The 27,754-nt window shown below is 45.7% G+C and overlaps 1 protein-coding gene across 6 annotated transcripts in view; it reads right to left on the bottom strand.

The window, feature by feature from the left end:
- ATP9A (ATPase phospholipid transporting 9A (putative)) overlaps positions 1-27,754 on the bottom strand; it is a 114,813-nt gene that overhangs the window by 20,618 nt on the left and 66,441 nt on the right. For 5 of the 6 annotated variants that reach the window (XM_073236433.1, XM_073236429.1, XM_073236431.1 and 2 more), the window contains exons 14-18: positions 24,438-24,650; positions 10,573-10,734; positions 2,811-2,903; positions 1,740-1,823; positions 118-288 (exon numbers count right to left, since the gene is read on the bottom strand). In XM_073236433.1, the coding sequence (XP_073092534.1) occupies positions 118-288; positions 1,740-1,823; positions 2,811-2,903; positions 10,573-10,734; positions 24,438-24,650 (723 nt within the window). The remainder of the gene's footprint in view (positions 1-117; positions 289-1,739; positions 1,824-2,810; positions 2,904-10,572; positions 10,735-24,437; positions 24,651-27,754) is intronic. The other variant, XM_073236430.1, reaches the window with a different exon arrangement.

Here is a 27,754-nt window from a genome sequence, read left to right as displayed (position 1 = left end):
CCTATCCCCACCCTCTCGCCCTCTCTTTTTGCTCTGCTCAGGGGATAACATATAATTTCAAACGCATTTCTGCCTGGAGGGTTGCTTCAGTTGCCAGGTCCCAGGCAGCTTGCCCACCTTGATGCCGGCATTCCTCAGGGTCTCCAGGGTGGGCCGCACATCCGCCTGCAGCTGGTCTTCCACCCCTGTCAGGCACAGAAGCTCCATCTCCATCTCCAGGCTCTCGATCACGGTGGCCACTTTGAGAGAGCGGTCGTGCACACTCAGCTTGGCCTGGACGTAGCGGGCCTGGGACACAGCAGGGCACACGGTCACCATGGAAGGCAGGGAGTACGAGGCTGACTGATGGGCACCGAGAGGGATGGGCTGCATCTGATCCCACCGCACAGAGTGGGAGACCCCAGCACGTGGGTCAGACCTCTAAGGGGTGAAACTGAGGCTGCCGGCCTCCTTCCGAGTTCATCAGCCCAGACACGAGTTGGATAGATGCAAGTTCCATCCTGTTCTACACTCGCCTCTTGTGCCATTTCCAGCAAGTTGCTTAACTTCTCTGGGCCTCATGTTTTCACCCATGAAATGGCAGTAACAGGCTACTCTGTTGGGTTGTTACAAGGATTGGCACAACTCAAGATCTCAAAAAACATAGGTTCTCCCCCATACAACATACACTTTATAACCAAGAACCCTTGATCACCAGGTTTCTAAAGACAGAATGCCCCACCTCCAAAGCCACTGACCTGCCCCTCTGCCCATCCCCACTCCACAGTGTCAGCAAAGGTATGGAAGAAAATCGAAATCCCTTAGAGGCTGACTCAGTGCACCTATGCTTTTAAAATTGAAAGGAGGGTAGAATTTATCAGGGCTAGAACTCTTGTTAAATAAAATTTTACAAAGAACTCGAACCCACACAGGAGACCCAAGCACAGTTCCTCTGGGAGGAGCAGGCCCAGCCCCTCCTTGGCAGTCATGAGCACATGCACACACTCAGCTTTGGGTCTGGGCTGGGGATACAACAAGGACCCAACCTGCAAGGAACTCACAGTCTATAGGACAAGGTGACAGTATGCAAGACATCCTTATGCTGGAGCCCTTGGCTGCGAAAACCAGTGACCTAGTTCAGCTCCAACATTTGTTATAGGTTAAAAAAATTAGGACTTCAAGGGAGTGATTCATTTCCAATTTTCCATAAGGTCTATATGTGCCAGTGACTATCCTATAGACTGGGAATACAAGGATAAATCAGAATGATAAAGTCTCTGCTCTCAAAGAGTTTATTCCAGAAAGCAGATATTAAGAATGTTAAAAATTTGTGTACATATACACACACACATATATATGTATGTAATGTATATGTATATGTATAAATATATATATGCATATGTATACATACACACAAGGTCATTCTGGATGGTGGCAAATGCAGTGAAGAAAGTTAAACAGCATAATAGTCAGAGAGTTATGAGGTGGGGCTGCCTTAGACGGGGAGTCCAGGAAGACTTCTCAGAGGCAGCAGCACTTGAGCTGTGACTCAAAAGGACCGAGGGAGCTCTGTGAGGGAAGAGAGCTCCAAGGAGAGAGAAGAGCAAGTGCAAAGGCCCTGTGACAGAAGTGAGCCTGGTGTGCTCAGGAATGACGTCAATATGGCTGCAGCAGAGTGAGCAGTGGGGAGCTGGGTGGGGGTGTGGCTGGGGAGGCGGGCAGGGCTGGGAAACTGACAGAAAGGTCACAGAACCACTTACTTCAAAGTCCTGATACTGCTCCTCTGCCAGAGACTTCTTCGCCACGACGAGCACCCGCAGCCCTTCTCGGGCCATGTTTCCACACTGAAAAGCAGGCTGTGCTGAGGGCTCCGCCCACAGGCCCTGGCTCTCACTGGGGAGGGCTGGGCGCTTGAGTGGACAGGCCCTCCCAAGGGCACGGGGAACAAGCAGATGGGAGCACTGCCCTCCTGAAAGCAATCTGCTACAGGGGAGGTTGCGGTGTGGCAGCCCGCAGGCCAAACACAGCCGACACACGGGTCCGTGAACTGTCACAGTGTGTGTTTCAACATTGCTAAGATCTCAGACAAATCTGGATTTGTTAGAAAAACGGAACCTCTGACAAAACCAGGCACGCTTTCGCAAATGACCGCAAGCAATGATGGCTGAAGAGTAACTAATTCCATGTGTTCCCACAGAACATAGTTGAGTGAAGACTATTCCCATACGTTTAACATGCAAAGTACAACCCTGTCAGATAAACACAGCCTAGCCTGTCCCATCCATTTGAGTTACCTGCCTGGCCCCTGCTCACACCTGGGTTTGCTGGCCCCTGAAAAAATAATATGACTGATTGTAAAGTGTGAATTCCCCACTTGAGGTTGAGAGATGAAACAAAAATGGCCTGAAAACCTGAGAGCTGCTTCTCTCCCTGCTGTGGCTGATTGCTCATGTCACAGCTGAGCTGGGCAGCCTGTGATGGGGCCCTCGTGACCCCTGCGCTCCTGGCACCAGCCTTCATGCAGAAGTCAGTGAGCAGCCGAATCCCGCCTGGGACACTGGGTGAGCCCGGAAGTGGTCCTGCCCAGCTAAGACTTCAGATAAGACCCCAGCTCTGATCAACCCCTTGACCCCAGCCTGCGAGAGCCCCTGCGTGGATGAGCCAGCCAAGTTGTACCCAGATTCCTGGTCCCCAGAAACAGTAAAAAATACATGTGTGTTGTTCGGAGCTTCTAAATTTTGGGGTGATTCGTCATGTAACCACAATGCGTGAGTACACAGAACCCATTATGCCGTGCAAGGGGCATGGCCTGATGTTCACTCCACGCTTACCTCCTCCTCCAGCCAGTCATTGTACTGCACGATGCCAGCCATGACGACATCTGCTCCTTTCATGTAAAATGTGATTTCTCCAGTTGATTCATCCTAGAGAGGAGGCCGGATGGAATGAATAACCAAGAGGAACACCCACATTCTGCAGCAGTGCCCACTTCCCATGATAGATGGGGTACAAAGTACACACAGCAGATGCCAATGTTTTTCCACTTGGACCAAGATAAAAAGTGAGAGGGGGTCTTCACCTTGAGGCAAAGGCCACAGAAAACAGAAGAAAACTCAAAGCACTTGAAAAATCATTAAATGATGAAAGCAAGATAAAAAAGATCTAAGAACTTTGTTTTCACAGTCATTACTATTCCAACAGGAATGGACTCCCTTTCCCACGCTAGAAGATAATTTTAAATTTATACATAGGGCGGCCAGTATGACCAAATTTTGTGGTCTACCCAAAAGAATTGGGAAGTAAGGTAGTTATCTAAATCAGGGTTTCTCAAACTTGGCACTATTAACTTTTTACGCTGGAGAATTCTTTGCTGTCGGGGGCTGGCCGGCGTGGTACCGGATCTTTGACAGTATCCCTAGCCTCTGCCCACTGGATGCCAGCACCATCTCCATGGTGACAACCAAAATATCTACAGACATACAAACACCCCCTGGGGGAACACACTGACTCAGCTGAGAACTGCTGGTTCTGATAATTCTGGACCCCCACGTCTGTCTGAGGACTTAGCTAGAAATCAAGTTACCCAGACTGTCAGTTCACACCAACCAGATTCTCTGGGGAGTGGGTAATGCGACCGCACAGGCAACACATGCGCAGACCCGGCCCCAGCTCCCAGCTGTGTGCCCCTGCACAAGCTACTCCTTTTCCCTAAATGTCAGCTTCCTTGTCTGTAAAACAGGGATACTGATGACTCTTACCAAATAGGTTGTTGTAGTTTAAATGAGCTCACCTACATAGAGCACTTGGCAAAGGGCCAGACACGTGGAAAATGCCCACTCGGTGAAATCACTCTTGTGCAGATGGTGGCAGTGCCTCAAGTCCTCAGTGTGGGGGGTGCTAAACCACGTTTAGCCCAGTGGTTCTCAATGGAGGCAGTTTTGCATTTGTCAGGAGCCGGGGGCATTTTTAGCTGTCACAGCTAGAGAGTGGGTGCTACTGGTCTCTAGTGGGGAGAAACCAAAGGTGCTGCTCAACACCTACAGGGCCCAGGACGGCCCCGCAACCCGCATCATCCGGCCCCAAATGTCGACAGCACCAAGGCTGAGACGTCACGGCTTTGAGGAGTGACGGTGAAATCCAGGAAGGATTCTTATCCCGTGACTCTCGCCTCGGTGACTCCCTTCACCAGGAGGCCGGAGGCAGCAGAGGCGGGCATGGTCATCAACACCTCGTGCCGAACCCGCGCTGCCCCGGGAAGCCCAGCATGCGCGCGTGTAAACCCCTCATTGAACATGAAATAAATACCCAAAGCCCAATCAGTGCTATAGTTTCTTCTTTCCAAATAACTTTTGAATACCCTCTAATCACTGATAATCTTTCAGAGCAACGTGCTTACTCATAAAAGCACCCACAGGCCTCGAGGAGGCACCTGCATTGTAACAGCATGAGGACCGCCCACTCCCTTTTTGATGGCTCACGCCCAGGCTGGCTTGTGACTCAGGCTGGGGTATGAAGGCCTCAGAGGGTTTATTTCCTTTCCCCTTCACCCCAGCTGTGCTTAACAACAGAGCCGGAGGAAATAACGCCCCTCTCCCCAGCTTCCTCTGCCACAGAAGGCGCTCAGAAGAGCTGAGCCGCCTCATCCAGTGTAAATACTGGACCAACCGTCTCCTCCCATCAGTCATTTCCTCCCACCGAGTTCATCACAAGGTTACTTCGTTCTCATCTTAGGGCAAGAGCACACTATAAATTTACGGAGATCTGCTGCCCGGGCTGCATTGTTTTGGGGCCTCATCTTTTTCCACTGTGGTCTGATTCTGGCACCTGTTCAAAGGCCTCTTTTTTTCAAACCGTGACAAGGGTATGATCTCTACCAACAATCCAACTCCATCATTCCACGTGCGGAGATTCCCTAGGAGGGCAGTGGAATACTGGGTACACAACGAAAACAAAACAGGCGACACAGCCTTCCTTCAGAAAGATGAGCACACCAGCCCCAAAGAAACTGGCTTCTCTGACCCTACCTACTTTCTCAGCAGCCAGGGATGCACACAAAGGAAAGACCTTGCTTTGCAAGTGCAAGAAGGCACTGCCAAGTACGGCCCAGGAGCACACACATTTAAGAAGGCTGATGGGCCAGCGAGAGCAAAGCCCCGTCAACAGTCGCTAAACCAAGCAAGGGATGTCCTGTAACCGAGCTACAGCTTCCTGCCATCAGGCAATGGGACAGTTCTTTTCAAGTAACAGACAGGATACATGGACACATCAGAAGTGAGTTCTCAGCCCCGGCACCATGAACATTTAGGGTGGATTATTCTGTTAGGAAGCTGTCCTGGCCTCTACCCACTAGACAGAAGCAGCAGCTCTGGGGTGTGACAACCAAAAAATGGTTCCAGACTCTTTCAAACGTTCCCTGGGGGCAAGATGGCCTCAGGATGAGAAACCCCTCATGAGAGGGGTATAGTGAGATTTGTGCAAAGTGGAGAACCAGTCCAAGTGCCCTGGAAGATGATTTCCACCCATCAGAACCACAGATAAAGAGGGAGACAGGTCAGAAAACAAGAAAAATTAGCAGGATAATATGCATTTCATTAGAGACAACTTAGGAAAAATTGATGCTCGCAGATTTTAGTAGCAAGAAATGAAAACCTAAACAACCATGGAAAGATTATTTAATCCAACAATGGCATTTTTTTTTCCCCAACAAAGCACCACACATGCACTAATGTCATAAAAATCATATTTTAGTGACAAGAGAAAATTTTCACCATATACACTGTTCAGTGCTGGAGAGGGTTTAGAAAGCCTTATATAGGATTCAGCGTCGATTTTACAAAACTCTGTGACAAAGTTTTAAGTTGATACTGACACTGTTATGTGCTTGAGAAAAAACTGAAAGGAAATTCTCTGAAAAGATGGGTGGCTGTCAGGGTGGTGCAAACAAAGATGACTAATTTTGATCCCTTTCTTTACATATTTGTTCTAAATGCCTTAACTGAATGCTGGTTGGTTTTATTTGTTTTTTAAGAATCTGGAAAGGGGGCTATGTTATTTTTAAATGCTGAAAGACTTGTCCATTTAACAGTGTCTTGTATCCCAGGCGTAGAGTCCTGTTCTTACTGTGGGGAAGACACCGGGGTAACGTCTCATAAAACATGACACGTGCCTGGGAATGAGTCCTCTACAGCTACAGGAAGGGTGGGGGATACTGTTCATTTATTCTAGAATGGCTGATATCGGGGACCATTTGGTGATGACTCAACCCTCAAATGACTTCAGCAGAGCCCACAGTCCTAGAACTTGGGAAAAAAAAATGCTGGAACAAAATTAAAGTAATTCCATAGGAGATAATGACTCTGTTTCTCCAGGAAAAACCCACCCACAGGATTTATGCTGCTGCTGGGCCACGGATGTTCTCAACATCAGATGTGTGCTAACGATACAGTTTACAAGGCAGGGGTCGGGCCAGGTGTGGCTCCGTGGGAAAAGCAGCAGCTGCCGGCAAGCAAAGGTGCCCTTCCCACGCAAGAGTTGCCGAGGCTACATGTCCTTTAGAATCTGAAAGTATCTACTGGCATCGGGGAAATTTGTCATTTTCAAAGCACGTACATGCTGTGTGTCAGTGGGTCATCGGAACAGAAGCTCATGGAGCTGTTTCTATCTTTTACCCAGGAGGAGACAGCTTCTAAAAAGGCTCCCAAAGCTCCCACCTCCTGCCATTCATGTCCCTGTGTAGCCCCCTCCCACTGAGTTGGGGGGATTAGACCCAGTGACTTGCTTCTAATAAGTTAGGCAGAGTGATGGGAGGTCAGTTCCAAGATTATAAAAGACTGGGCCCTCTGTTGTGCTCACACTTGCTTACTTACTCTGATGAAAACCAGCTGACAAGGTTGCTGAGCAGGGAGAGGACAGCGGGGGGCAGAGGGGAGGCATCAGTGAATGAGGGTGGCCTCTGGTCAGCAGCCAGGAAAAGAACTAAGGCCCTCAGTCCAACAACCACAAGGAACCAGATCCTGCCAACAGCCCTGATGTTATCTGGAAGGGGACACTGCCCCTGTTGAACTCTGGATGACAGCAGCCTGCGAGAGACCCTGAGCCAGAGGACCTTGCTACGCCACACCCAGACCCCTGGCCCACGACGCTGTAGGATAATACATCCTGCTGTGTGAAGCCACCAAGCATGTGGTCATCTATTAGGCAGCACTCCATAACACCCCGTCCCGGCACACTCGGGGTACTCTCTGAGCATTCTGGTGTCCCTCTCATCACCCCAAAACTCCCATGTCTTAGTGGTTAAAGAGCATGGACTTGGGAGCCGGACAGCCTGGGGTTCAAGCCCAGCTCCACCATTTCCCAGCTATGTGAGCTTGGGGAGATGGCTTAGCCTCTCTCTGCCTCAACTTTCTCCTCTGGCAAATGCCAGTCATAATGGCACCTCACTGAGTTTTGGAACAATTAAATGAGTTAGTTGATGCATATCATTTAGAACAGTGACGGGAACACAATTAAGCATCACTGAAATGTCACCTATTGTTTTTGTTATGTTGTTCCTACCTGCCACTATTACTACTGCTGCTAGTACTATTGTTACTGCTAATTACCAATACTACTGTCACTAATTGATCCCTACGGCATGAAACACTTGGGTACAGCAGGGTGGAGGGGAGTCTCATTTGTTTAAAAAAAAACAAAACAGAGAAGATGGAAGAGTCCTGTTCCAAAGATTCTCCTGATCTGAAGCAGAGTTTTCCGCAGCCAAACCTAACAATGCGGAGCTCCCCTGGTCATTCCAACGATCAGCCGGGTTTAAGAACCACTGAACAAAGTGGTGATTACGAACACAGGTTTTTCTGGGCTTTCCAGAGTGGAAAGTGTGCGCTCTACGAGTAAATAAGCAAACAGGAAAACAAGGTTAATTCAGACTCTTCAGATTGGCAAAACTTAAAAAGTTTGACCCTTAAAAAGTCTATCACATGTTGGTGACGATGTGGAGGCACAGTGAGACTGGGATTAGTACAAGCACTTTGCATAAAGAGCTGTTGCTATCTGGTGAAGTTAAAGATGCCTCTGTGTTACAGTCCAGCAACCCTGTCTCTGGGCATGCTCCACAGAGAAACACTGGCCTTTGCACAGTGGGGCTGGACTAGACAAGGACACACGTGGCCGTGCTGTGGCCAATGGCACTATCTCAATACCTATCTGGAGGGAACTGCAACAGACCCAAGGAAGAGCAGGACAGTCAGTCACGTGATGCAACACAATAACACAGCTAAGATTAACGAAGTAGAATCGAGTGTATGAACATCAAGCTTTCTTCATGTTAAACAAAAAAACAGAAGTGGAATAATGATGCATAGACTACACAGTGTTATTTACAAAGAGAATAAAAATGTAAAAATCATAATACATATTATGTATACCTAAACATGTCTGATAATACTGTTTTAAAATTTCACAGAATGATGAACTTGGCATAGGAATGGAGAGGATGCACATCTAGGGGACAGATGGGGCTTCGATTGAATGCACAGTATTTGATTTCTTCAAAAATTATTTTTGAGCTAAACTACGTGCAACGATACGGATGCATCTTACCAATACAAATTTGAGGAAATGAATTCAAACCTCCTTTACATGAAGTTCAAAAAGAGACAAAATCAATGTTAGAAATTGGAACATTGGTTATACCCAAGTAGGAAGGGGGAATGTAGCAACCAGAAAGGGGCACAAGTTGCTGTTGGGGTACAAGATTCTGTTCCTTACGCATGATGCTGGTTACATGGGTGTGTCAACTTTGTAAACACCTGAGCTGTATGCCTACAACATTTGCACTTTTATGTTCTATTTCAATCAAAGTTCTAAAAAACATAAAAATAAAATCTGAAATAAATATGGCAAAATGATGACACTGAGCCGTCACTCTGTTTTTTCAATAACTTTTGTGATTGTACAAATGAAAAACCATTAAGAATATTGAATTACAAAACGGTGCCAAGACCACTTAGTGGAGAAACAATAGTCTCTTCAACGAATAGTGCTGAGACAACTGCATACACACACATGCAACAGAATGAAGCTGAACCCCTACCTCACACCATAGACAAAAGTGAACTTAAAATGGATCATTGACCTAAAGAGCTAAAATTACAAAACTCTTAAAAGAAAATATGGGGGTGAATTTCACGACCTTTAATTTAGCAAGTCTTAGATATGACACCAAAGTCAAGAAAAACAGAAAATAATAAATTGGGCCTCATCAAAATCAGTAACTTCTGTGAATCAGAGGAATTTTATCAAGAAAGTGAAAAGATAACTTACAGAATGGGAGAAAACATTTGCATAACATGTCTCTAATTAGGGTGTATTTTCCAGACTCTATAAAGAACTCTTACAACTCAACAACAAAAAGACGAACAAAACAATTAAAAATGGGCAAAAGACATGAACTGACATTTCTCCATGGAAGATATATAAATGGCCAATAAGTATATAAAAGGTGCTCAACATCATTAAGTCATTAGGGAAATGCAAATCAAAACCACAATGAAATATCACTTCACATCCACTAGGATGGCTATAATTTAAAAAAAAAAAAAAGAGGAAAAGAACAAGTGTTGGTGAGAATTTGGAGAAACTGGAACCTTCATACATTGCTGGTAGGCATGAAAAAGGAACACCACTGTAGAAAAGAGTTTGGAGGTTCCCTACAAATTAGAAAATAGAATTATCCAGCAATTGGGTAGCAGACCCAGCATGACACAGCAATTCCACTCCTGGGTGTATACCCAAAAGAATCGAAAACAGTTGTTCAAATCCTTGTACACACATGTGCACATGAACACTATTCACAACAACCAAAAGGAAGGGAACAACCCACATGTCCACCAATGGATGAATGGATAAGCCACATGGGAATATACTGTTTAGCCACGAAAAGGAATAAAGTCCTGACACATGCTACAATGTGCATGAACCTCAAAAACATTATGCTAACTGAAAAAAGCCTGATGCAGAAGGTCATGTATTGTATGATTCCATTTATATGAAATGTCCAGATGAGGCAAATCCCTAGAGACAGAGAGCAGACTGGTCACTGCCAGGGACTAGAAGGAAGGGAGGGATGGGAGTGACTCCTTCATGGGCAGGAGGCTTCCTTTTGGGTGAAAAATGTTCTGAAATTTGACAGAAGTAGTTGTCACACAACATTGTGAATGTGCTAATGCCACTGAATTTTATACATCTTAAAATGGTTTATGCTACATGGGTTTCACCTCAATAAAAAAATATATATACTTAACTAAACAAAGCAGTACACAATGAAAACTATATTATTACCAAGAAATGCCTAATATACATTCTTTAGATCTTCCACTCCAGAACGGGGTTAACTGGAACTGATAAATTACCAAGGCCTATCTAATTGATGAGCTAGTTTTCTTTCCACCTAGGGAATTACATTCTCTGGTTAGTTTGGCGACAGACATCACAATAAAGAGGGTCAGAAAGGAGTAAGAAAGAATGCCAGACCATAGGGACACACAGCAGACCTGGGGATTTTTAACCATTTGAAGTCATCAAGAGAAGACCACTCACCCTCACGATGATGCCCATGCGCTTGCTTTCGTAGGTGAAAGGGAAGATCTGCAGGATGGTGAAGTTCAGAATCTGGTCGCCAGGGGTCCTCAGCTGCATGGAAGACTGGTCACGGCCAACAAGGGTCAAGCCCACGCTTTCAGTCCACTGTACCAGGGCCACCTAAGTGTGACACAGGGTTGAAGGTCAGACACACAGCCAAGGGTCCTGGTTCACAGGTCAAGCAAATGAACACAACCGTGGAAAGAGAAGCAGAGACTGGCGAAGTGCAAGCAGTCACTGTGTCCCTGGGGGAGGCTGTGCCCACCTAGTGACGGCACCGTGAGCTTCCTCCTATATGGGACAACCCACCTCTTCTTCCAGGCACCAAAGCAGGCCACATGCCAGAACCGTGGGAGAACCGCAGAGGATCCAGAGCAATCAGCACAACCACACACGTCATGTCTGGAAGGTCCACACCAGCCAAACAAATGCTGAAAGGGGAGCTCAGCACTGGGGTGGCAGGTCACCTCCCAGCTCCCCTTCAAGCCTCACAAATACTCAACCAGGTAGGGATCTACAGTGGCGCTCAACCAGGCAACTCTGCCCTGCAAGGGGCATGCAGCAATGTCTGGGGACACACCTTGGCCCGGAGAAGGGGACGTGTGCTCCTTGCATCTGGGTGGAGCCCAGGGACATAGCTGAACGTCCTGTAATACGGCGCCCACAAAGACATTATCCCATCCCACACGGCAGTACTGCCCGGGGGAAACCGAGGCCAGAGAAGCTGCCCGAGGTGATGCCGCTGGGGAGGGGCAGGTCACACCAGGCAGGAGCCTGGATCCGCCTGGCACACGGTCCTGCCTGGCCCCACACTGCCCCGCTCGTAAGCAAGATTTGGGCTGCCAGCTGGAACCTTCTCACCACTCCCGTGAGGCGTCCCTCACGTCGGGTCAAAGGCACAGCTCGTACGTTCCAGGACGGGGGCCAGATAAGCCCGCAAGAGAGTGAGGAGGGCTGAGCGGGACTGCGGCGGGGGGCCCGTGCCCACCCCACAGGGGCCACACACGCCTCACTGGCAGAGGCGGCGGGCCTCAGGGAACTAGGCCTGCTGGCTGAGCTTGTAGTTTCTCGGGCCAACCCAGAAATCTGGATCTCTCTCTGAGATCTCCTAACTTTAAATGTAAGCAATGACTCCACATGTTTTAAAAACCCATGAAGAAAATAAAACATGTCTGCAGATGAATTTGGCCAGGGCTCTTCGGGAAAAGATGGCAATTAGGAATGGAAAAGGAAAGCACAGAGGGAAGAGAGAGTGCAACGGGGAGGGGTCGGAGGTCACCGTGTCCCCACCCTCACCTGCCCTTCCCCCACCACCACAGGGAGGAGGTACAAGGAAGGATGAAGGGCCTGCGGTACCGCACGGGCTGAACTGCTCTCCCGGCGGGATGGCCCACTGAGGTGGGAATTAGCAGCTCTACCTGTGGCATGAAGAAACTGGGACCCCAAGAGGCAAGCAACGTGAGTTGCTCTCGACTGGCAGCTATGAGGGCCCGAGATGGCTTTGGTCCCAGGTCCGGCAGGAGGACCCAGAGGCCCAGGGGCCAGTGCCAAACAAAGCCACCTGCACACCCATTCTCAGACACAGGGGACCTACCCTGGGGTGAATGCCCATCAATGCATCCTCAGTGGGTGCCTGACCGCATTAGGCACCCCTGACACACTGTCACCATTGGGAAGTTGATGGGAGGAACAGGATGGGGAACAGTGGCCCCCAGAGATGCCCGCACCTAATGCCCAGAACCTGTGAATATGTTACATGCAAAATGGGCTTTGCAGATGGGATTAAAATTAAGGACCTGCAATGGGGAGACTGTCCTGGATTATCCAGGAGGACCCAATGCAATCCCATGAGTCCTTAGAAGGTAGAACTTGCCTGGCTGGGCCAGAGGGAAATCTGAGGACAGAAAGAGGGTCAGAGGGATGAGACACGTTGGCTCTGAAGATGCAGGGACCGAGGTGTGTGGGCAGCCTGCAGGGGCTGGAGAATGCAAGGAAATGGATTCACCGCTGGGGCCTCTGGGGGTAAGGCAGCCCTGCCGACACCCTGAGACCCTGACACCTGCAGAACGGTAATGAATTTGTGTTGTTTGAAAACACCAGATTTTCAGCAATTTGCAATAGCGGCAGTAGGAAATGAACTGGAGGCTTCCCATTTTAATGCCAAACGATGCCATTTTAGTCCCACCAAGTCCAAGAGCAAGGGTGTCTAAAAAATAAAAAAAGAGAAGGAACACCCTCCCCCTTTCTTCTTATAAAACTTAATCTTTATGGAAAGAAATGGAAGTGGGTTTCAGGAGAGTGTTGACCTGGCAGTGAGGGGAGGGGAGAGAGAAGGGGATGTATACAGGAGGCGTCTATCTGCAGTGTTCTCCTTTAAGCCTGGTACTAGGTATGCAGGTGTTCATGGCACTACTCTCTGTAACTGTCCAGAGGTCTGACCTATTTCATAATGCTTACTCTGTCATCGGCAGGGTGGATGGTACAGAGCATCACTTTCTCAGGACTCCGCAGCGATGCACCTCCGCACTGCTATTTTATCAGGGTCCTGCTGGGTTCCATCCTCCTTCCAAGGGACTCTGAAAGCTATGAGGACACCTGCAGCTTGCTGCTCCACCGTTCTGTTTCTGGAACCGCTAGGGTCACCTCCGCTGACCTGCTAGTTCCCGAAGGGGTGGGGGTCAAGCTGGAGCTCCGAGCCGGGGTTCCAGCCCAGCTCAGTCACCCACCCCCACTTTATCCCTAGGCCTCTGCAAAACGGGGGTCTTGAAATAAATTATTTCTCATTTCTGTTCCAGCTCTAAACATTCCATATCTCCATCCTTAGCCATGTTCAGACACCCGATTAGGTTTCCACTGAGGATTATTAACTGAATTCACATTAGCAAGAAGCTAGTCCTCAAGAACGCGAAACTCTACCCTGTTTTAATTAAACTCTATCCTGTCATAACAAGCCAACCAGGATTAAGATGAACTAGCTTTCAAATCTGACCAGCACAAGAGGCTGTCACACTGACCCCCCACTCCAAAGAAATGGCTAATCAGGTAATGATTTTTTTTCTTTTTTGCTATCTGCCTACGTAAGTCTTTGAAAACCCATTCATGTATTTGTTTATTTCAATGACTCTGATGTTCAATATGGCCTGCTAACAATTTTCTTTTGAAGTTCAAAATTCACAAATCAGTGAAATCTATAGATACAAAATAATCCCATCTGTATATAAAATGTTTACAGGGTGACACACATGAAAAAAATCCTTCTAGCTTTTACTCTGATCGTTCTGCCCTGCTAAAATATTTTAGCATGTACGTGAATTTCTTTTACCTATAAATTTTAAGTAAATAAATATCCCAGCACAATACCAGATACCTACATATACATGAACCCAAAAGGTGTGACTTAATTTCCATCCTCCTTCGCATGCCAATTTAGCAACAAAAAAAATTTTTTTTAATTCTTCTTTGGACGCTTTCAAACATGATTGTTATTGAAAGGATTTTTTTTCATTCTTGTTTTTAGGCAGCTGTTTCTTTACCCCTTAAAAACCTATTTAATTGTTCTGAAAAAATGTGAAATGTCTGTGATATTTGGCTTCAAGGAGACACACACACTAATTCCCCCAAAGCCTGCTCTTAACTTCAATTGAGAGAGAATCTGGACTCCAGAACCAGAAGTGGCTGTCAGAGCTCTGGAGGCGGTTCTGTCCTTGGCCGGCCCAGCCCTCCAGACCCCCCCATGCCACAGACCCCACAGCACTGGGCTGGAGGGAAAGCGGATCTGTAAATCTGGAACGATAAGCCGTGACAAATGTTCCTGATGAAGGATGCATCGCAACTGTGGGCCACACCTTCCCAGTGCTCGCTTCTGCAGCGAACAGCGAGCCTCTCGCGGGAGTCAAGGACCCCACCTCAGGATGCTTGTCCCCCCCGCCCCCCACCCCGGTCCAACGTTCCTAATCAAAACCTCATCGACCTCCTTAGGGGCTGATTCTCACAGGATTTGAACGCTGCAGGGGGCTTGCATTCGCACCTTCCGCTCTCCTACTCAACTTTAACATAAACCAGCTTTTAATTTAAAGCTGCTTTCTAACCCAACACATAAAATCCCTGTGCGTCATGGATAAGAGACTGGTTTAGAATCGGGGTGCTCACTGACTTCTCAACTGCAGGAAGGACAAATATTTCTGGGGAAAGGAGAGGCCACTGCATCCCTTCCCAAATCAAGATGACATAAAGTTAAGTCTGCTCCTTATCCTGGTGGGTCTGAGCTTTAGTTCCAAAGAACCATTCCATGTCCCCAACTCGTAAAGGATTTCAGGGTTTTGAGTCTCACTGTCCTTAACAGCCATAACTGGGGTCCCAGGGGCCTCACAGGTCAGAATATTCAGAGGTCAGAGCAACACCAAAGAAGAAACCCATTAAGGTGAATGAATGAAAAAATAAATTAGATGCAAATTTGATCAAATGCTGGAAACCAAGAAGGGGTTGGGGTGAGAGGAGCCGGGTTCTTGAGTGGGCTGTGTGTTCTCCTTTGGGTCAAGAAATCAGAAGGACAGAGCCCACTACTTTCCCTCCCTAATATGCCCATCTGAAGAATTCATGCCAGAACTATCCATGAAAGGACTTATTCATCACTTGTGGATCAGCAATAAACCACCTGTGACAAGTTTTAATAATTTTCTCTTTGTACCTGGGAATGTGTGCTTGGGAAATATGCCAGGTCAGGCTGGAGAGCCTTGAATTCTTGTCAAAAGCAGGATACATACTAATCATAAGAGCATGCATGAATCTGATATCTGATTAAAGGGGTTCTTTGGTGGATTCAATAAGATAAACATCTAGGCTCACAAAGACTAGCCAGTCTGCCCTAATCCAGCCTTCCAAGATTATAAATCTGTCCACAGACCTGAGCTATTCTTTACTTAGGAATTAGATTCCACAATGCACGACGGGGTAGTTACAGGTAGCAGACCGAAGGGCAGGCCACACAGAGGCCAGGAGTAAACTGAGGCAGCAACCACCCAACTGGGCTAACCACTGCCAGGCAGAAATTGGGGTCCCACTCCAAAGCCCATCTTTCTCAGGAGAAGCTGATTTTCCTATAACGTTAAGTGATCTTTAAATATTGTGGGGGAATTTTTTCCTTTTAATATACACAGCATGGAGCAGACAGAACATGGCCTACTCTGCTTAAAACAAAAAAAGAACCAGCGGAGGAGATGGTGGAATAATAGGCCACGCCCTAATCCAATCTGCCTGATCCTGTACTTGAAATGCAGCTTCCTGTCATTTAACTGATAAAAAATCACTATCTGAGAAGGAAGAATGGCATCGTCTCCACAAACACTTAGCCACTTAGAAATGACTATTCACTTAAACCTATTCTGGGCCAACACTAGTCGTATTAGATGGGACAGAATTTTTCCATCCATGGCCCACAGATGAGCTAATACCAAATACATTTGACAGTTTTCTGTCGTGTCCCTAAAACACCCCATTCCTGCCTTACGGAGAACAGCCTCACACCCCTCTGCTGAGCACCCAAAACCCTATTCCAAGATTCTACCCCCGTGGTAATAAATAACATTGATGGAGGTTTTTTTTCCCTTAAGTCCCGACCTCTGTTCTCTGACCTTCACCCTCGGGTCCAAGGGCAGGGGAACAGGACAGTAAAACCCCACCAACCTCCTAAATCTTTCTGACTCAACACCCTGCACTCATTTGTGCACACGCCTGACTGCTGTCATTGTCCCAGGGCCTGGAGCCACAGCTCGATATGTGGAGGCATTTAGGGGACCACACACGTGAGATATGAATGTGGTCGTGGAAGAAACCACCTCATGGCTGCAGATGGACTGTGGGAATGCAGGTCCACCTCACAGCCACATGCCCACATTTCCGGGCGTTTTTATCCTCACTCGATGCAACGGGGTTAAGGTGCATGAGACAACTGGGACCTCTTACATACACGACCAGAGATGTGTGGAGAGATTCAGTGCATCAGGCTATCTACCGTGACATTATTTATGACAGCCGAAAGTGGGAGACCACCTGAAGGTTATCTTGGGAGAAAGACTAAATAATCTGTGGTGCAGAATATAATACAGCCACTAAAGATTTTATTGTAGATGATTACTGGAAAGGGACCATACAAAATCTTACTAAGTGAACAAATTAAGATGGAACATAGAATGACACTAAACATTTAAATTATATGTATAGAAGACAGACTGGAAGGAGAAGTATCCAGATGTCTTTAGGGGTTTTCTTTGGTCTAGTTCTTTACTTTTGCTATAATAAACATCTTACCCTTTTAAACGAGGGGAGAAAACTAAAAATAAAATCTGCTTCTAGATTAGCTATGTCTTCACTGGGCCCTGCCTGTATTACTCTTGCACCGGGACATCCCAAATGGATGTGGAATGTTCTCCATCTACAGATCCTGCTCAGGAGGAGAGGCCTACACAGCTCTCTGCCCATCTTTCATGGCTCTTTGCAAAGGGCTGTTTCAAGGTTACTGTGGTCGAAAGGAGAAATCAGCCCTTTTTGGTTTTCCTTTCTAAGGGCAGGATCTCGGAGAGATGGATGGTGGAGGCAAGACACCCAGAATGTTTATTATCACCAGTGGTGGAAGTTTCCTGAGATGGAGAAAGGAAGGAAGGGACCAAAATAAATGTTCCACTGAGCTTGGGAGACATACAGACTCTGAAAGCTAGCTCAGAACAGACGACAGAGGAGGAAAGAGCACCTGGGCACTCTGGAACCATACCCCGTGTTAGCCCTGAGTGCCCCCAACTCAGGTGCTTAGCTCTGCAGCACTTTGTAAATTTGCAAAGCATTTCAAGCCATCATCCCATGGATAGAGCATCAGTGCTACATGGTTACAAGGTCAGCCCTCAGAGCGGGCTGTCTAGTTTTAATCTTGCCGGCCATGTGATCCTTTAGGAACATTCCTTAGCCTAAGTACACCTCATCTGCAAAACGGGCACAGTTGTCATAACTCTGAGTCATAAGGGATGCCCATAGCAAGCGCCTGGCACAGAGCAGTGTTCAGCAGGTGTCATCTTAATGATGACAGCACCACTGTTATCCTCACTGCCTCTCTACCTTCACGAAGGGCCTGCGGGGTTGGCGGTACCACTCCCTTTGCCTTTGAAGAGGCGAGTTCACCGATGATTTGCCTAAAATCACGGAACTACTCAAGTCAGAACTTAGAGGTTACATGTAGCAGCAACTGCTCTGGGGGACTGAGGAGCAGTGTGATGCCCTCATCTCTCACGCAGGTCAGCAGAAGGGGGATCTTGGAATGCAGACTTCCATGTACGCCATCAAGAGACACAGAAACCTAGAGTAGCCCAATGTTTAATAAAACCCAGCCTTCTGCTGCTGTCACAACTCGGGGATGTTCCAAGCACCGACATGTGCTTCAGCAAAAAGTTACTAAAAGTAAGGTACTAAACTGTATCTGTAATTTATAATTGTCCTCTATATTTTTCAAGTATGTTAATAATTACGGGGTGAGGAAAATCCTGATATATGCAAAAGACACTCGGATATTGGTAACAGTGGTGGCTTGGGGAGAAGAGGCTCTGTATAAACTGCAGGAATGGAGGTCTTAGGGTGGGAGGAAGACATGCTTCCCATCTGTGTTGTAAGTACGGGGTAGTCACATAGAATATCCTATATATTACCTGGGACTTTAAATTAATTGTTATGAAATTATTGAGCTAGTCAAGGTAATAGCCAATACATCTAGAAACTTTCAATCATACACATGCACCCATGCCACACGTGTCCAACACACATATACACACTCACATAACACATATCATATGCACATACATGTCCCCACACATGCACACAAATGTGCAACACACATATACACGTTTGTGGACATATAAATCCTACTCGGCTAACCACAGCCAGGCAGAAATTGGGCCCCCACTCCAAAGCCCATCTTTCTCAGGAGAAGCTGATTTTCCTATCCAACACACATTTTCACACTCACACAACACAGATCATATGCACACACACGTCCCCACACATGTACAGAAATGTGCAACACGTTAAGTGATCTTTAGATATTGTGGGGGAATTTTTTCCTTTTAATATACACAGCACGGAACAGACAGAACATGGCCTACTCTGCTAAAAACAGAAAAAGAACCAGTGGAGGAGACGGTGAAATAATAGGCCACGCCCTAATCCAAATTTCCCTGATTTTTGAAATGCAGCTTCCTATCATTTAACTGATAAAAAATCACTATCTGGGAAGGAAGAATGGCATCATCTCCACAAAAACTTAGCCACTTAGGAATGCCTATTCACTTAAATCTATTCTGGGCCAACACTAATATTAAAATTTGATCAAATTTGTAGGAATATGAAAACTGTAAGACTTGCTAAGAGATGTTATGTTCGCTTCACCTCCCTCCCTTCCTTCCCCATTACTACAGAAACATGCAATTATCTGTGTAAACTTGGGGAAGATCTCTGCCAGAATATAAACAGTAATCACTAGATGGTGAGAATTACAGGTCTACCATTTCTACTTTTTCTGTATTGAGGACATTAGTACTTGTGATTATAAAAGCTTAAAAACATTTAATATGAACATCCACAGAAGAGACAAATAAATGAGTCACACGTTGATTCCATTTGCTCGTAGAAGAACACTCTCCTTGACCACTCACTCCAAGAAACAGAGACATTAAAAACTACATCCCCACCCCCACCCCCTCCCTCTCTCAGTGTATCGCCCCCACCACACAGCCAAATGTCTTGGAAATGACGGAATCCTGTCCAGGCTGAAACCTGCTTGCTGCAGCATCTTAGAAGCACCTCTTTCTGACCAGATTATAGCTGTTTCATTTCCCTGGGAGTTACTGTACGTTGACAGGGAGGGCCCAGCGCCCCTTGGGCTGTAACTGATAGCTGAATAAATACACTTCAAGGCTTCCAAAGCAGAATGTGCACAGGAAACAAATTTAGGAAATCCTGTTTCAGTTACAGGAAACGAATCCTGCACCAACTGGTAGAAATTATTCCAGCAGCTCCAAAGTAAAACGAATACTGGTTTCTATGTGTATTCCATAGACTGACCTTGCCTAGACCAGCAACGCTTTATTGATATAGGATTTCAAAGGTAGGACTCTAGACCCAACCAAGCCTACTTGGGATTCCACAGGGATTTAGAAACAGTGCGGCCTTCTGAAACACTCCGCTAGAAGCAGATTCAGCCTCCTGTCCCTGACATGGTGTATTTATATAAACAGATTTGTATTTTGCAGCACACATCTTTTGAAATAAGTTTGGAAGGCTGGCCATAAAATCTTATCAGTGCTTACACTTTTAGTTGGCAGGATTATTGTTTACTTTCTTTTTTTCTTTTCTTATCTATGTTTTCACATATTCTACCATAAACATGAATAACTTTACAATAAAAAAGATTATAGTAAAGAAAGATACCAGTAAGGTAACGCTGACCTTGTGGAGACACCAAAGACCAATGGTACAGGAAAAAAAGTGTGAATCCAACTGCAATTAATGGACAGGAGAAAGTACTAATAATCACTTTAGACAAAAAGGAGCTGAGAAGCAGTGCAAAGCATTCTATGGAAGACCTACCCCCATGGAAAAATCTCCGCCCAGCCCTAAAACAAATATATAAAAGTTCAGTGGGAACCGGGGGTGTAGGACAGGCCTGAAGGGCCTCCTTATATGCATGTCAATTGCCAATTCGAGTATCAGATGCTCAGAGGCAGAACTGCTTATCAAATCACCAGCAACTGGAACTTGTTCAAATTCAAACTGCATCACATACCCATAAGCTCCTGGTTCCCAGCCCACAACCACCAAGAATCTGACCCTTCCAAACATCTCCCATCTACCAGTCAGTGGCACCGTCGTCCCATTTCCAAATGGGGAAACAAGAGCAAACGGACCAACCCCGGTGGAGGGTACTGCGGCTCAGGTCCGAGTGGACCAGCAGGGTCATCTGTAGCTGTCCTCTCCCTCTTCTCTCCTTCTGCACACAGTTCCCAGCTCAGAATCTGGCCAAGGGTTACAAAGTTTGTCCCCCTACAAAGCCTGATTCGAATGTCAGTGGTCCCTGGGGACCTGGGTTCATAGTTCGAGCTGTTCCGCCAACACCGAGCAGACAGGAAAAAGTCACCTCCCCAGGGACAAATTCCATTGCCCAAAATAAGGAGAAAAAAGCTACAGAACATAGAAAGCCACCTCCAGGTGTCCTTTCAGTTCTGGACCCTGGAGGAGATTCTCAATGCGCCACCTCCCAATCACCGCTAAGCACTGGCTCACCAATAGTGTCTTATTCCACACCTTTAAAACATTTCATGGACCAGAGAAGTCCCCCTCTTTCTTCTTAAAATAAACAACAACAAAACATCATTGGAAGTCCTTATAATGTTGGTGAAAGGGTAAAATGGTTATAAATAACAAATAAATAAAATCTGGGTAGCACTCCGGTAATTTACACCACGAGCCTTAAAAATCTTCATTAAATGTGACCCCCAGGATTTACCACCTGCCCACTAAGGGCCTTACAACCACCCTCTGGGGGTCCCCCGTCACAGATGCATGCGGGCACAGCAAGGGCATGCAGCCTGCCCAGCTGTGGAGCTAAGATCGCCAAATTCATGTGCTCCACAGGTGCCGCTCCTGCCACCTCCCTGGGGCCACAGGGACATGGGCTGTTGTCCTGTGTAACACTGACTGACTCCATAGTACCTAGTTAATCACAGGCACTCAAAGCCATCCGCTGAATTGATGAATCCAATCACACCATTTCTAGAAATATCAGGTGTGTTGCAAATGTGTATATATATTGCTGCTAAAACTTAGAAATATCCTGAATTCCAGTAATCTGAGAACAGCTAAAGATGCCAAAGTACACACATATACAATAATTCTAAAAAACTTTTTTAGTAATATTAAAAAAAACTGGGAAACAAGCATGATAAAATTGTAAGTGAAAAAGGTAAAGAGATGAAAAATGGCGTGTTAACCTTCCCGTTCTTTAGGAAAAATATATGAAAAGATTTTGGAAGATTATATATCAAAACGTCCTTAGAGGCTTCTGAAAAATGATTTAGTAAAATGATTGAGTTTGGGCTCTGAAAGCAGATTCTCCAGGTTAAAACTCAGCAGGCTAGTGTCACAAGATTAATTAGCAAGGGGAAAACGGCAACTTTACCCTGAGGAAACTGGGGAGACACCACCTTAACCACAGGATCAAAGGTTTCAAGGTGGGACACACCAGTATCATGTGTCTCCTGATGCTGGGCACCAAGGAGCACAGTACCCAAGGTGCATAACCTAAGTGCATCACGAAAAAGTACTAGAAAGACCTAAACTGACGGATGCTCTATAAAATAACTGGCCTGTATTCTTCAGAGGTGTGAAGACCATGAAAGTCAAGGAAAGCTGAGGAACTGTTCCAGAGAAAAAGAGATTTAAGAGGCATGACAACTGAATGCAATGCGTGTTCCTGGATTGGATCCTGATCTGGGGAAATTTTTTTTTCTTTGGGTTAAAAGTAAGTTAGTGGGACAATGATGATATTTGAGTAAGATCTGTAAGGTAGATAACAGTACTGTATCAATGTTGATTTCCTACTTCTGATAATATCTTTTCTTTTTAGGAAAAAAGTAAAATATTACACGGTAAAAGAAGATCATGTCTGCGGCTGACTCTTCAAAGGTAAAAGAGAGAAGGATTAAGCATTGGTGCAAAAAATGTTAATATTTGAGTGAAGTTTTGATAAGGGGAATTCTTTGTACTCATTTTACAACTTTTCCATAAATCTGCAATAATTTCAAAACAGAAAAAAAAAATTCAGGTGACTTTAGGCTAAATATTTAACCTCTCTGTTCTTGACTTTTCTTTTCTGTAATAGTGTCTCTTAGTTGCTAGGAAGGTTAAATGAGATAATAGACAGAAAGGACTTCAAATGGGACCTGGTACGTACCAATGCTCGGGAAAACTTAACTTTCATGAGTGAGTCCGCCACTTTCTCTTTATAGTCCTCTGAAACTTCTTAATCCTCTTCACTGAAAAAAAACGTGCTTTCATAATCAGAATGAAAGTTTTCTTTAAGGAAAGAAGGAAGGGAGGTGGGGAGAGAAGCTGGAAGGAAAAAAGACCAAAATGTTCACAGACTGATGAAACCTCGATCTGTGTCTGAATTACACTCAGCTCAGGGACAAAGGATACCATACTCCTTTCATGCTGCACAAGTTCTCTGCCTACACATTCACAGAGGGTGTTCCTACCACAGGGCACCCTAAAAGGGTAAGCAATTAATGACTTGCTATAGAAAACATTAAAGACACAAGTGTGCTAGCAGGCCCTATGCTCTTGAACTTAGACTCATATGAATCCTTTTGATTCTAACAAGAAAATATGCTTAGATATAAATGGCAATATACTAGATATAAACAAAATGTGGCTTATTAGACTTCATCAAAATAACAACTATTGTGTTTTAAAGGACATCAAGAAAATAAAAAGATAGCCTTCATACTGGGAGGAAGTATTTGAAAATCATAATCTGGTAGAGACTTTTATCTAGAATACGATATTCTAGTATAATATATAAAGAACTCTTATAACTCAACAAAAAGGCACGTAACATAAAAGCAGCAAAGGATATGAACGGACATTTCTCCAAAGAAGACACACAAATAGCCAACAAGGACATGGAAAGATGCTCAGCCTTATTAGCCATCAGGGCATGCCAATCAAATGAATGAGATCCCACTTCATACTCAGGATGACTAGAATCGAAAGGACTAACAATGACAAGCCTTGGCAAAGACGTGGCGAAACTGGAGTCCTTATACATTCCTGGTGGGAATGTAAAATGATGCAGTCACTTTAAAAAACAGTCTGGCAATTCTAAAAAGGCTAAACATAGAGTTGACATATGACCCAGCATTCTACTTGTATATATACACCAGAAGAAACAGAAACATAGCCACCCAAAATCTTGTACACAAACGTTCATAGCAGCATTATCCATCATGGCAAAAAAAAAAAAAAAAAAAAGAAACAAATTTCCATCAACTGATGGATGGATAAACAAAATGCAGCATTATCCATAAATGAGATATTATCCATCCATAAGAAGATATAAACGATTAATTCTTGCTACTACAGGGATAAATCTTGAAAACGCTTGCTAACTGTAAGAAGCCAGACACAAAAGGTCACATATTGTGTATTCCCATTTGTATGAGATGCCCAGAATAGGCAAATCTATAGAGACAGAAAGTTGATTAGTGGTTGCCCAGGGCAGAGGCGGGGGGCACTGGGTGGTGGTGAGGGTTTGTAGAGGAGCCTAGGGGAATGTGGGCGCGGAGTGCCTCCTTTGGAATGATAAAAATGTTCTAAAATCGATTATGGCAATGGTTGCATAACTCAAAAATATACTGAAAAACACAGAACTGTATGTGTTAAATGGATGACTGTATGGTATGTGGACTGCATCTTATTAAAGCTCCTATTTTTTTTATAAAAGGATGCAGCTTAAATAGGACCTTGTGCCGCCTACGTGCCAGCCATCCCAACTACAAACAGGACGTCTTGCTCCTTCCTAATTCAGGATACCGCTCAAGTCCAGGACTATTTCTTCTCAGGGAGGAGCAGGTCCTGCACTCGACTCAAAACGTGTTTCCCCGGTGGCGTGGCGCCCTCCTGGCTCTGGTGACCCAAACAGGGGGCTCCGTCAGGGAAGCCCACCCACCTCTACTGTGTGGAGAGTGGGAAGGATGCGTCTGTGTGCCTCACCCCCGCCCGGGCTTTACCTCATCTGGGCTGGACGCCTGGTACACGCGGCAGGAGTCCTCATAGTGCTTCTCGGCCTCAGCCTGGTCGGTCACGCCGTTGGACTCGTACACGGGAGTCACGTTGTGGCAGAGTGCAATGGCCTTCACCGCTTCGTGCACACGGCTGCTCATGGTCCGCCGGACTTTGGTGGTGAGCGTGGGGCCCTTCTGAGCGGGGGGGTCCTGAGACTGCTGTGGGAAGGAAAGATTGAAGATGACCAGACACATGGAAGGTTCTCAAAAGTATGAAAAAAGTCCACATGGAGTTGCTGCTCAGGTGTGTATATAGTGATATGGCAATTAGTGGTTACAGGTTTCAGGGATCTGATCATTTACCTTTGCCAAAAATACATGCAAAATAAAGAGGAAAAATTTACAATTTAGTGAATGTGGAGGCTTTATCTGAGACCATGTGCATCTATCTTTCTTTGGGTGATTTCAGAGCCTTTGACAGAGAGAGGGTCCCACGACTGCAGGTGATGCAGGCGTTTGAGTCCAGGGCTTCTCAACCTTAGCACTACTGACTCTTGAAGCAGAGAATTCTCTTTGTGAGGCCCTCCAGCACTCAGTGTTCAGTAAAACACAGATGCCCTCCTGTGGTCCACAGAGCCCACCTCACGAGCCCCTGACCACCTCTGCAGCCTCCCTTCATGCCATGCTGGCCTTCCTATTCTTTGAAAACTGTCAAGATCCTTCCTGCCTCAGGGCCTTTGTATTCGCTGTGCCCTCTGCCTAAAACATGACCTCCCAGATCTCGCCAGGCTGGCTCACTCCATCTCATCACTCAGGCAGGTCTCAGTTCCAATGTTATCTCTTCAAAGGCCTTCCCTGAGTCCCCAGTTCCTGCTGCCCCAGCTGCCCTCTCCCCTGGAAGTCATGCTTCTGCTTTGGCATCACCCTGTTAATGTCTTCACTGTCTAAAACTGGGCTGTTTACCTGGTGATTCTCCCGTGAGGCCATGAGGACAGACAGTGGTCTGTGTGTCACTCATCACTGCATTCCTAGTACCCAGGAGTGCCTGGCAGGCAACAGATACTTGCAGGACAAATGAACAAATTAATACTTCTATTAATCAATGAATGGTGGGGAGTCCTCAGTGGACATGAATTTTTTTTTCCCATTTCCAAGGAGAAATAAATATCAAATTAGTCAACATCAATTCCTTGTTTTAAATCACAGTTTTGGACAAAAAGACCTCCTACAGTAGCCCTGGGAAGCTAGAGATGCTTCTGGACTTACCTGATGCTACGTTCCATTAAGAACATATTTTATCTAACAGAAGAGAAGCAATCTGACCCAGCAGAATGAATCGTGTTTTATACCCATGAACACATGGTCGCCCAAAATAGAGAACAGATGGGCTCCAAGAAACAATAAAAGGACTTTCATTTAATTTTTTAATACTATTTTTAGCAGCGGCATTAGACTCCTCAGGTAATTAGACAATTACTAAATTATTCTGGTCGCACAGGCACACACACTGCTCCAGCTTCCTGCTCCGTTAACCTCTGGTGTCAAGAGGACACAAGTTTCACTTCCAGGCCAAAGGGCACTGCATGGTAACAATAATTAGAGTAATGAATCAGAACTACACTTTAAATGAATCATTATTTGCCAAGTGCTTTTCATTATAGAGAATTTAAATCTAAAATTATAACAAGCACTGAAGATCTGCAGAAAGGTTCTCTCTGCTGGAAAGACTAAATCAAGAACGTTTTCTCTAAGTTCTGTAATTTACGTTCTAGCCACAGATGCGTCTTCGTTTTTGCCCTCATTCCTCAGCACCTGGACCAAATTATTATCTAACATTAGAGGCAATAACAAGACCTCTGACAAAGTAATTGCCTTGGCTGGCAAGTTTTAGTACCAGTGGGTTAGAATGAAAGGCCAAGTTAAGGGCAACCTTCACAAACCTTTGGATTTTAAAATCCATCTGATTCCATGTGTACAGAAATCAAGTACTACTAGCATTTCAAATGTTGGGATAACACAGAGCTTTGGGGTTTTGTATTCCAGGTGAAACCAGCCCAGAGCAAGGCAAAAATAGACACACAGCCCAGATTTCTGCAAAGACCTTGCTTTCCCATCAGGGAACCACCGGACCACAGAGGAGAATGAAGGTGATTAGTCTCAACCAGCACCACAGGCAACTGGTTTAGTGTCTCCATGTTCATTTATTTCTCTCTTAAATTAATACTTATCCCCCTTTCCTCCTAAGATGTTTAGTAGGGAGAAGGGATCATAACCATTGATTCTGAAATTCTCTTTCAATTTTCAAATAAAAGGCTCATACACACAGCAAAGGGTAGTCCACATATACCATTAAGGCACTGGTCACTACCAGGGGCCCAGCTAGTGTGAGGAGCAGGCCCCGTCCCCCAACATCCTCACATTCCCCATACGGAAGAGTTTCACATTGTACAGTGTTTATCTCTATCTAACCTCCTGCACGTAGGCCCTTTAACCCACACACATTTCTTCTTATTTAAAAAATACCAGGGGAAAATAAAAACAGATGTGGTATCCACAGAGGCGGGTTACAACTCTTTTTGCCCTGGGGGGGGAAAACATTAGTCCTCCTATGAAGGGAGGGCAAAATAGTTCCACGTGAGGTCAGAGCTAGGAGAGGAATCAAGACCTCCGGGAACAAAGGCCCCCACCTGGGCCCTTGGGTGAGTATCCTGCCTCATGTAATGGTACGTCAGCGTCATTCTGTACATCCCAGCCAACTAAGGAGACACAGACACTCAATGGAAAAACATGCCTCCATTTCTCATTAATGATCCATGGCAGGGGCATTTCCCAATAACTCCAGTCTGTAATACAAACATTAAATGTTGAGTCACCCATGAATATCAATTTTCTTTCTAAATGCAGTATTAATGGGTTTTATGGATGAGTTGCAACTGTTAAAATACACTATTAAAGAGGAGAAATTCCTGTTTTGATAGCCCCAATTTGCTCCCTAAATAAAGCTCAAAGCTGGTAACTCATTAACCTCAAAAGGCTACACCCCGCAAGAGACAGGCTCGTGGATGGTTCCAAATGACACAACTGAGTTACAGGCTGATTAGTAACTGAATAAATACAACATCTACGATTTAATAGCAGACCTCTTCCAGCATAACCGAGGCAGCAAATCTTAATTCACAGAGAATGGGTTCTCAGCGGGGGCAATCAGCCCCAACTTGTCAGTGTCTGGAGATATTTTGGGTTATCACAATGCAGGGGGGAGGGTGTGCTGCAGGCACCTAGATGGTAGAGAGCAAGGATGCTGCTGAACCCTGTACGACTCA

This window comes from Manis javanica, chromosome 5 (genome assembly GCF_040802235.1).
Source record: "Manis javanica isolate MJ-LG chromosome 5, MJ_LKY, whole genome shotgun sequence".
NCBI lineage: Eukaryota > Metazoa > Chordata > Mammalia > Pholidota > Manidae > Manis > Manis javanica.
The sequence above is the reverse complement of the archived record's forward strand: the minus strand, read 5'-3'. Positions and strand labels throughout refer to the sequence as shown.